General features: G+C 46.3%; 2 protein-coding genes across 2 annotated transcripts in view; both read right to left on the reverse strand.

The window, feature by feature from the left end:
• LOC113815350 (serine-rich adhesin for platelets) overlaps positions 1–8,245 on the reverse strand; it is an 8,620-nt gene extending 375 nt beyond the window's left edge. Inside the window, exons 1-3 of the mRNA XM_070121343.1 lie at positions 5,380–8,245; positions 2,293–4,246; positions 1–1,480 (exon numbers count right to left, since the gene is read on the reverse strand). The exon at positions 1–1,480 is cut by the window's left edge and continues 375 nt beyond it. Of these exons, the coding sequence (XP_069977444.1) occupies positions 1,166–1,480; positions 2,293–4,246; positions 5,380–8,045 (4,935 nt within the window). The 5' untranslated portion in view covers positions 8,046–8,245 and the 3' untranslated portion in view covers positions 1–1,165. The remainder of the gene's footprint in view (positions 1,481–2,292; positions 4,247–5,379) is intronic.
• A 223-nt stretch (positions 8,246–8,468) lies between these two features.
• Positions 8,469–9,583, reverse strand: LOC138860563 (uncharacterized; the record flags this gene model as incomplete). The annotated part of the gene is made up of 1 exon (XM_070118231.1): positions 8,469–9,583. A coding segment is annotated over exon 1 (915 nt), but the record flags the coding sequence as incomplete, so codon positions are not given.
• Between the last annotated feature and the right edge of the window lie 509 nt (positions 9,584–10,092).

Consider the following 10,092-nt stretch of genomic DNA (forward strand, 5'->3'; position numbering starts at 1 on the left):
TTTATTACATTAATACTTCATTAATATTTTCAAACTATTGCACACACACACACACACATACACCCATAGATATACATATACAAACATACACACACACATATATAAATGTATGTATGCATGTATGTACGTATAGCTCAACAATAAATATGAAAAATACATGAAAAACACTGCATGAGCTTACCTTTAAAGCAGGTGATAGCATCTAAATAACGAGAGAGATTCTGCCATCAGAACTGCAAAACAGATCGCATCATCCAAAAGAGAAGACATATTGGTATAGAGAAGACAGAGAGAGAAGGGGGAGAGAGAGAAGGGAGAGAAAGAGAAAGAGAGAGAGATGCGATGAAGCAGGTATAGTTAAATGGAAATTGAGGACACTCACTGGTTCTGCTAGTATCTCGCCACATGGAGAGACAGAACAACCCTGTACGTTTTTTTTTTTTTTTTTTCGGGACGTATTAGTACGAAAACAGCAGATTGATGTGACACCATGTGTTGTAAACTCCGTGATCAAAGTGCTTGTGCAAGTCAACAGTGGTGTCATTCTGGCCAACCAGAATATCTGTTTTTACATTAAAAATGGCCATTCTTTGCGAACGTTGCGACACGTTGGTGGAATCTGCTCTTTTGAATGTTAAAATCTGTTCTTAATGCAAGGTTCATGCTCATAACTAGCGGAAAATCCTTCAGCAAGATTTCAGTTCTCCATCCCGTGTTCATTCAGAGCTTTGTCCTCAGTCTCCTGGCTCTCCATACCAAGCCTCACTTCTCTGTGGATTACGATCCTCGTACAGTTTGCAGAAGTGATGATAATTAACTAATAATTAAGTGACCGCGAGAGTGATCTGGCAGATTCCATAAGCCTAAAGTATGTACATTCAATGAGTTTTCAACACAAGTATATCTATAGGAATGAAAATCATCTATCATGAGTTACATTTCTGCTGATAGGAAATTCGTTAATTTAATTTTGATTCAACTATACATACATACAAACACACACATACACACAAATTCTGAATCAACAAATTGTAGGAAAAAAATGAAAAAAAAAATCTTTGTCATATTCGTGTGCTTTCTTGCTCTACCCTCCGTCTTATTATTTACATGAATACACGCAGAAATATAACTGAGTTGGACACCGGCGCGGTATCAAAAACTATCTCTACAGTCTGGGGAGACTGAAGGATTCTGAAAGAGTAGGAGGTTGGGTATCCTCAATATCCCTCAGGAATCTTTCCAGACTAAACTCGTTAAGATTCGTCTGGCCAAGGGCGTAAGGATTGCGTCCACGGTCCTCAGGTAAGTCTAGGTCTTCGGTCTCGTCGTCTGAGATGGTCACAGGATTCTGGACGCCCCACGGAGTCAGTTGGCGGGTGAAAGGGACGAGATTAGCTCTTGGTATAGATATTTCATACAGCGAGCCACTCTCTTCGGTATATGTATCAGAAACCTCTCCGGGTATCTGTTCTTCGAGATCCTGTTGACGGATAAGGTATCAGATTTAGTAAACAACGTACGGTCATTCTGCGGCTATCCGGCTAAGAGATGTGTTTAAATAATGCTTGCACGAAGGAGCATGTGAATCCAGAGGGAATAACAGTCTGCCTGATTTTTTTAATATGTTCTCACACTGTTAAAATGCGTGCTAGTCATTCAGCCATACGCAAGAACTCGAAGAATGAATTTATCTCCGTTTAGGCAAAGCAAAGCAGATCAATGTCTGTGTCCCTGGGTTTTAAGATAAAAAAAAAAGAAAAAAAAAGAAAAAAACTTCCTTCTTTGGTTTATCTGCGAAGATGTCCTTTTTGTTTATACAAACCAAATCCTGATAAAATGAGACAACTGGCAACAACTTTGACTCAATATTAATGTCATATCGATAGGGTTACCGTTAGGAGCAGACCACCGCAATCAGGAAATATTCACTTCCATAATAAACGATAATAATTACATAAAAAAAGCTTGTGTGTGTGTGTGTTTGTGTCTGTGTGTGTGTGTGTGTGTGTCTGTGTGTGTGAGTGTGTGTGTGTGTGTGTGTGTGTGTGTGTGTGTGTGTGTGTGTGTGTGTGTGTGTGTGTGTGTGTGTGTGTGTGTGTGTGTGTGTTTGAAGATGAGAGAGAGAGAGAGAGAGAGACATACAGACAGACAGAGAGAGAGAGGGAGATAGAGATAGAGAGAGAGAGATGGAATTACACATACATAAACCCACCCACAAGCAATACGCACATGAACATAAAGAAATATAAATATATATAATATAAATGTAAAACTTAACGAAAAAAATCTTACCTGAACAGGGTGTTTCCGCTTGAAAACGAAAAAGAAGAAAAAGCAGCAGGTAGCTAAGATCGCGGCCAATATTAATCCAACAATTATTATAACCACGACTACATAAACGTTATCATCTGCCATGCCACCGGACGAATCTGTGGAAGAACTGGGGTATACCGCAGAAGTGGTTGAAAAGGGAGTACTTGAACTGAAATAAGCTGAATAAGTGGTCGAATCTAGGGGTGTTGTTATAAAGGTGAACGAAGTGGAAGAGTCCGTAGGGTATACAGTGAGAGTCGACAGAGCACTTGATCCGAAAGAAGTGTTTGCAATTGTTGAGGATATGGCGGGCTCGGTGGAAGAGCTAGATAAAGAGGAGGCTGCATAAGTAGAGCTGCTTTGGGAGGATTTTGAAGAGCTGGAGTAGATTGAAGACGTGGTTGTTTCCTTACTGGTGCTGGAGCTAGTTGGAGTAGCTGAATTCACAGAACTGGAAGAGTCCGTAGGGTATACAGGGAGAGTCGACAGAGCACTTGATCCGAAAGAAGTGTTTGCAGTTGTGGAAGAGATAGATAAAGAGGAGCCTGCATAAGGAGAGCTGCTTTGGGAGGATTCTGAAGAGCTGGAGTAGATTGAAGAGGTGGTTGTTTCCTCACTGGTGCTGGAGCTAGATGAAGCAGTTGAATCCACAGAGGAATCAGTTGAAGTGGTGGCTTCGGAGGAGGACGTGGTTGAATCCGATGAGGAACTTGGATAAGTAGAAAAAGTGGGTTCAGAAGAGGGACTGGATGAGGAGTAGCCTGAAGAAGAGCTGGTGTAAGTTGAAGAGGTTTGTGAGCCTATGGAAGAGCTTGAGTAAGTAGAGTCCTCAGTGGTGGTAGTTGGAGAAGTGGTTGAATTCAAGGATGATGTGGAAAAGGTTGAAGAAGTGGTTGTGTCCGTAGTTGAAGAGGTACTTGATCCTCTAGAGGAGCTGGTGTCTATGGAAGAGCTGGAGTTGGAGTAGATTGAAGACATGGTTGCTTCCTCACTGGTGCTGGAGCTAGTTGTAGTCGAATCCACAGAAGAATCAGTTGGAGAAGTGGTGGATTGGAAGGAAGACGTGGTTGAATCCGATGAGGAGCTTGTATAAGTAGAAAAAGTGGGTTCAGAAGAGGGACTGGATGAGGAGTAGCCTGAAGAAGAGCTAGTGTAAGTTGAAGAGGTTTGTGAGCCTATGGAAGAGCTTGAGTAAGTAGAATCGTCAGTGGTGGTAGTTGGAGAAGTGGTTGAATTCAAGGATGATGTGGAAAAGGTTGAAGAAGTGGTTGTGTCCGTAGTTGAAGAGGTACTTGATCCTATAGAGGAGCTGGTGTCTGTGGAAGAGCTGATTGAAGACATGGTTGTTTCCTCACTAGTGCTGGAGCTAGATGAAGCAGTTGAAGTGGTGGATTGGAAGGAAGACGTGGTTGAATCCGATGAGGAGCTTGTATAAGTAGAAAAAGTGGGTTCAGAAGAGGGACTGGATGAGGAGTAGCCTGAAGAAGAGCTAGTGTAAGTTGAAGAGGTTTGTGAGCCTATGGAAGAGCTTGAGTAAGTAGAATCGTCAGTGGTGGTAGTTGGAGAAGTGCTTGAATCCAAGGATGATGTGGAAAAGGTTGAAGAAGTGGTTGTGTCCGACGTTGAAGAGGTACTTGATTCCATAGAGGAGGTGGTATCTGTGGAAGAGGTGGAGCTGGAGTAGATTGAAGAGGTGGTTGTTTCCTCAGTGGTGCTGGAGCTAGCTGTAGTCGAATCCACAGAAGAATCAGTTGGAGAAGTGGTGGATTGGAAGGAAGACGTGGTTGAATCCGATGAGGAGCTTGGGAAAGTAGAAGTGGTGGGCTCCAAAGAGGAGCTGGAGGAGGAGTAGCCTGAAGAAGAGCTGGTGTAAGTTGAAGAGGTTTGTGAGCTTGAGTGAGTAGAGTCCTCAGTGGTGGTAGTTGGAGAAGTGCTGGAATCCAAGGATGATGTGGAAAGGCTTGAAGAAGTGGTTGTGTCCGACGTTGAAGAGGTACTTGATCCTATAGAGGAGCTGGTGTCTGTGGAAGAGCTGATTGAAGACATGGTTGTTTCCTCACTGGTGCTGGAGCTAGATGAAGCAGTTGAAGTGGTGGCTTCGGAGGAGGAGGTGGTTGAATCGGATGAGGAGCTTGGATAAGTAGAAGAAGTGGTGGGTTCGGAAGAGGAACTGGATGAGGAGTAGCCTGAAGAAGAGCTGGTGTAAGTTGAAGAGGTTTGTGAGCTTGAGTCAGTAGAATGGTCAGTGGTGGTAGTTGGAGAAGTGGTGGAATCCAAGGATGATGTGGAAAAGGTTGAAGAAGTGGTTGTGTCCGACGTTGAAGAGGTACTTGATTCCATAGAGGAGGTGGTATCTGTGGAAGAGGTGGAGCTGGAGTAGCTTGAAGAGGTGGTTGTTTCCTCAGTGGTGCTGGAGCTAGCTGTAGTCGAATCCACAGAAGAATCAGTTGGAGAAGTGGTGGATTGGAAGGAAGACGTGGTTGAATCCGATGAGGAGCTTGGGAAAGTAGAAGTGGTGGGCTCCAAAGAGGAGCTGGTGAATGTAAGTTGAAGAGGTTTGTGAGCGAGCTTGAGTGAGTAGAGTCCTGAGTGGTGGTAGTTGGAGAAGTGCTGGAATCCAAGGATGATGTGGAAAGGCTTGAAGAAGTGGTTGTGTCCGACGTTGAAGAGGTACTTGATCCTATAGAGGAGCTGGTGTCTGTGGAAGAGCTGATTGAAGACATGGTTGTTTCCTCACTGGTGCTGGAGCTAGATGAAGCAGTTGAAGTGGTGGCTTCGGAGGAGGAGGTGGTTGAATCGGATGAGGAGCTTGGATAAGTAGAAGAAGTGGTGGGTTCGGAAGAGGAACTGGATGAGGAGTAGCCTGAAGAAGAGCTGGTGTAAGTTGAAGAGGTTTGTGAGCTTGAGTCAGTAGAATGGTCAGTGGTGGTAGTTGGAGAAGTGCTGGAATCCAAGGATGATGTGGAAAAGGTTGAAGAAGTGGTTGTGTCCGACGTTGAAGAGGTACTTGATCCTATAGAGGAGCTGGTGTCTGTGGAAGAGCTGATTGAAGACATGGTTGTTTCCTCACTGGTGCTGGAGCTAGATGAAGCAGTTGAAGTGGTGGCTTCGGAGGAGGAGGTGGTTGAATCGGATGAGGAGCTTGGATAAGTAGAAGAAGTGGTGGGTTCGGAAGAGGAACTGGATGAGGAGTAGCCTGAAGAAGAGCTGGTGTAAGTTGAAGAGGTTTGTGAGCTTGAGTCAGTAGAATGGTCAGTGGTGGTAGTTGGAGAAGTGGTGGAATCCAAGGATGATGTGGAAAAGGTTGAAGAAGTGGTTGTGTCCGACGTTGAAGAGGTACTTGATTCCATAGAGGAGGTGGTATCTGTGGAAGAGGTGGAGCTGGAGTAGCTTGAAGAGGTGGTTGTTTCCTCAGTGGTGCTGGAGCTAGCTGTAGTCGAATCCACAGAAGACTCAGTTGGAGAAGTGGTGGATTGGAAGGAAGACGTGGTTGAATCCGATGAGGAGCTTGGGAAAGTAGAAGTGGTGGGCTCCAAAGAGGAGCTGGTGTAAGTTGAAGAGGTTTGTGAGCTTGAGTGAGTAGAGTCCTGAGTGGTGGTAGTTGGAGAAGTGCTGGAATCCAAGGATGATGTGGAAAGGCTTGAAGAAGTGGTTGTGTCCGACGTTGAAGAGGTACTTGATCCTATAGAGGAGCTGGTGTCTGTGGAAGAGCTGATTGAAGACATGGTTGTTTCCTCACTGGTGCTGGAGCTAGATGAAGCAGTTGAAGTGGTGGCTTCGGAGGAGGAGGTGGTTGAATCGGATGAGGAGCTTGGATAAGTAGAAGAAGTGGTGGGTTCGGAAGAGGAACTGGATGAGGAGTAGCCTGAAGAAGAGCTGGTGTAAGTTGAAGAGGTTTGTGAGCTTGAGTCAGTAGAATGGTCAGTGGTGGTAGTTGGAGAAGTGGTGGAATCCAAGGATGATGTGGAAAAGGTTGAAGAAGTGGTTGTGTCCGACGTTGAAGAGGTACTTGATTCCATAGAGGAGGTGGTATCTGTGGAAGAGGTGGAGCTGGAGTAGCTTGAAGAGGTGGTTGTTTCCTCAGTGGTGCTGGAGCTAGCTGTAGTCGAATCCACAGAAGACTCAGTTGGAGAAGTGGTGGATTGGAAGGAAGACGTGGTTGAATCCGATGAGGAGCTTGGGAAAGTAGAAGTGGTGGGCTCCAAAGAGGAGCTGGTGTAAGTTGAAGAGGTTTGTGAGCTTGAGTGAGTAGAGTCCTGAGTGGTGGTAGTTGGAGAAGTGCTGGAATCCAAGGATGATGTGGAAAGGCTTGAAGAAGTGGTTGTGTCCGACGTTGAAGAGGTACTTGATCCTATAGAGGAGCTGGTGTCTGTGGAAGAGCTGATTGAAGACATGGTTGTTTCCTCACTGGTGCTGGAGCTAGATGAAGCAGTTGAAGTGGTGGCTTCGGAGGAGGAGGTGGTTGAATCGGATGAGGAGCTTGGATAAGTAGAAGAAGTGGTGGGTTCGGAAGAGGAACTGGATGAGGAGTAGCCTGAAGAAGAGCTGGTGTAAGTTGAAGAGGTTTGTGAGCTTGAGTCAGTAGAATGGTCAGTGGTGGTAGTTGGAGAAGTGGTGGAATCCAAGGATGATGTGGAAAAGGTTGAAGAAGTGGTTGTGTCCGACGTTGAAGAGGTACTTGATTCCATAGAGGAGGTGGTATCTGTGGAAGAGGTGGAGCTGGAGTAGCTTGAAGAGGTGGTTGTTTCCTCAGTGGTGCTGGAGCTAGCTGTAGTCGAATCCACAGAAGACTCAGTTGGAGAAGTGGTGGATTGGAAGGAAGACGTGGTTGAATCCGATGAGGAGCTTGGGAAAGTAGAAGTGGTGGGCTCCAAAGAGGAGCTGGTGTAAGTTGAAGAGGTTTGTGAGCTTGAGTGAGTAGAGTCCTGAGTGGTGGTAGTTGGAGAAGTGCTGGAATCCAAGGATGATGTGGAAAGGCTTGAAGAAGTGGTTGTGTCCGACGTTGAAGAGGTACTTGATCCTATAGAGGAGCTGGTGTCTGTGGAAGAGCTGATTGAAGACATGGTTGTTTCCTCACTGGTGCTGGAGCTAGATGAAGCAGTTGAAGTGGTGGCTTCGGAGGAGGAGGTGGTTGAATCGGATGAGGAGCTTGGATAAGTAGAAGAAGTGGTGGGTTCGGAAGAGGAACTGGATGAGGAGTAGCCTGAAGAAGAGCTGGTGTAAGTTGAAGAGGTTTGTGAGCTTGAGTCAGTAGAATGGTCAGTGGTGGTAGTTGGAGAAGTGGTGGAATCCAAGGATGATGTGGAAAAGGTTGAAGAAGTGGTTGTGTCCGACGTTGAAGAGGTACTTGATTCCATAGAGGAGGTGGTATCTGTGGAAGAGGTGGAGCTGGAGTAGATTGAAGAGGTGGTTGTTTCCTCAGTGGTGCTGGAGCTAGCTGTAGTCGAATCCACAGAAGAATCAGTTGGAGAAGTGGTGGATTGGAAGGAAGACGTGGTTGAATCCGATGAGGAGCTTGGGAAAGTAGAAGTGGTGGGCTCCAAAGAGGAGCTGGTGTAAGTTGAAGAGGTTTGTGAGCTTGAGTGAGTAGAGTCCTGAGTGGTGGTAGTTGGAGAAGTGCTGGAATCCAAGGATGATGTGGAAAGGCTTGAAGAAGTGGTTGTGTCCGACGTTGAAGAGGTACTTGATCCTATAGAGGAGCTGGTGTCTGTGGAAGAGCTGATTGAAGACATGGTTGTTTCCTCACTGGTGCTGGAGCTAGATGAAGCAGTTGAAGTGGTGGCTTCGGAGGAGGAGGTGGTTGAATCGGATGAGGAGCTTGGATAAGTAGAAGAAGTGGTGGGTTCGGAAGAGGAACTGGATGAGGAGTAGCCTGAAGAAGAGCTGGTGTAAGTTGAAGAGGTTTGTGAGCTTGAGTCAGTAGAATGGTCAGTGGTGGTAGTTGGAGAAGTGGTGGAATCCAAGGATGATGTGGAAAAGGTTGAAGAAGTGGTTGTGTCCGACGTTGAAGAGGTACTTGATTCCATAGAGGAGGTGGTATCTGTGGAAGAGGTGGAGCTGGAGTAGCTTGAAGAGGTGGTTGTTTCCTCAGTGGTGCTGGAGCTAGCTGTAGTCGAATCCACAGAAGACTCAGTTGGAGAAGTGGTGGATTGGAAGGAAGACGTGGTTGAATCCGATGAGGAGCTTGGGAAAGTAGAAGTGGTGGGCTCCAAAGAGGAGCTGGTGTAAGTTGAAGAGGTTTGTGAGCTTGAGTGAGTAGAGTCCTGAGTGGTGGTAGTTGGAGAAGTGCTGGAATCCAAGGATGATGTGGAAAGGCTTGAAGAAGTGGTTGTGTCCGACGTTGAAGAGGTACTTGATCCTATAGAGGAGCTGGTGTCTGTGGAAGAGCTGATTGAAGACATGGTTGTTTCCTCACTGGTGCTGGAGCTAGATGAAGCAGTTGAAGTGGTGGCTTCGGAGGAGGAGGTGGTTGAATCGGATGAGGAGCTTGGATAAGTAGAAGAAGTGGTGGGTTCGGAAGAGGAACTGGATGAGGAGTAGCCTGAAGAAGAGCTGGTGTAAGTTGAAGAGGTTTGTGAGCTTGAGTCAGTAGAATGGTCAGTGGTGGTAGTTGGAGAAGTGGTGGAATCCAAGGATGATGTGGAAAAGGTTGAAGAAGTGGTTGTGTCCGACGTTGAAGAGGTACTTGATTCCATAGAGGAGGTGGTATCTGTGGAAGAGGTGGAGCTGGAGTAGCTTGAAGAGGTGGTTGTTTCCTCAGTGGTGCTGGAGCTAGCTGTAGTCGAATCCACAGAAGAATCAGTTGGAGAAGTGGTGGATTGGAAGGAAGACGTGGTTGAATCCGATGAGGAGCTTGGGAAAGTAGAAGTGGTGGGCTCCAAAGAGGAGCTGGTGTAAGTTGAAGAGGTTTGTGAGCTTGAGTGAGTAGAGTCCTGAGTGGTGGTAGTTGGAGAAGTGCTGGAATCCAAGGATGATGTGGAAAGGCTTGAAGAAGTGGTTGTGTCCGACGTTGAAGAGGTACTTGATCCTATAGAGGAGCTGGTGTCTGTGGAAGAGCTGATTGAAGACATGGTTGTTTCCTCACTGGTGCTGGAGCTAGATGAAGCAGTTGAAGTGGTGGCTTCGGAGGAGGAGGTGGTTGAATCGGATGAGGAGCTTGGATAAGTAGAAGAAGTGGTGGGTTCGGAAGAGGAACTGGATGAGGAGTAGCCTGAAGAAGAGCTGGTGTAAGTTGAAGAGGTTTGTGAGCTTGAGTCAGTAGAATGGTCAGTGGTGGTAGTTGGAGAAGTGGTGGAATCCAAGGATGATGTGGAAAAGGTTGAAGAAGTGGTTGTGTCCGACGTTGAAGAGGTACTTGATTCCATAGAGGAGGTGGTATCTGTGGAAGAGGTGGAGCTGGAGTAGCTTGAAGAGGTGGTTGTTTCCTCAGTGGTGCTGGAGCTAGCTGTAGTCGAATCCACAGAAGACTCAGTTGGAGAAGTGGTGGATTGGAAGGAAGACGTGGTTGAATCCGATGAGGAGCTTGGGAAAGTAGAAGTGGTGGGCTCCAAAGAGGAGCTGGTGTAAGTTGAAGAGGTTTGTGAGCTTGAGTGAGTAGAGTCCTGAGTGGTGGTAGTTGGAGAAGTGCTGGAATCCAAGGATGATGTGGAAAGGCTTGAAGAAGTGGTTGTGTCCGACGTTGAAGAGGTACTTGATCCTATAGAGGAGCTGGTGTCTGTGGAAGAGCTGATTGAAGACATGGTTGTTTCCTCACTGGTGCTGGAGCTAGATGAAGCAGTT

The sequence above is a fragment of the Penaeus vannamei genome, chromosome 4, assembly GCF_042767895.1.
Source record: "Penaeus vannamei isolate JL-2024 chromosome 4, ASM4276789v1, whole genome shotgun sequence".
Taxonomy (NCBI): Eukaryota; Metazoa; Arthropoda; class Malacostraca; order Decapoda; family Penaeidae; genus Penaeus; species Penaeus vannamei.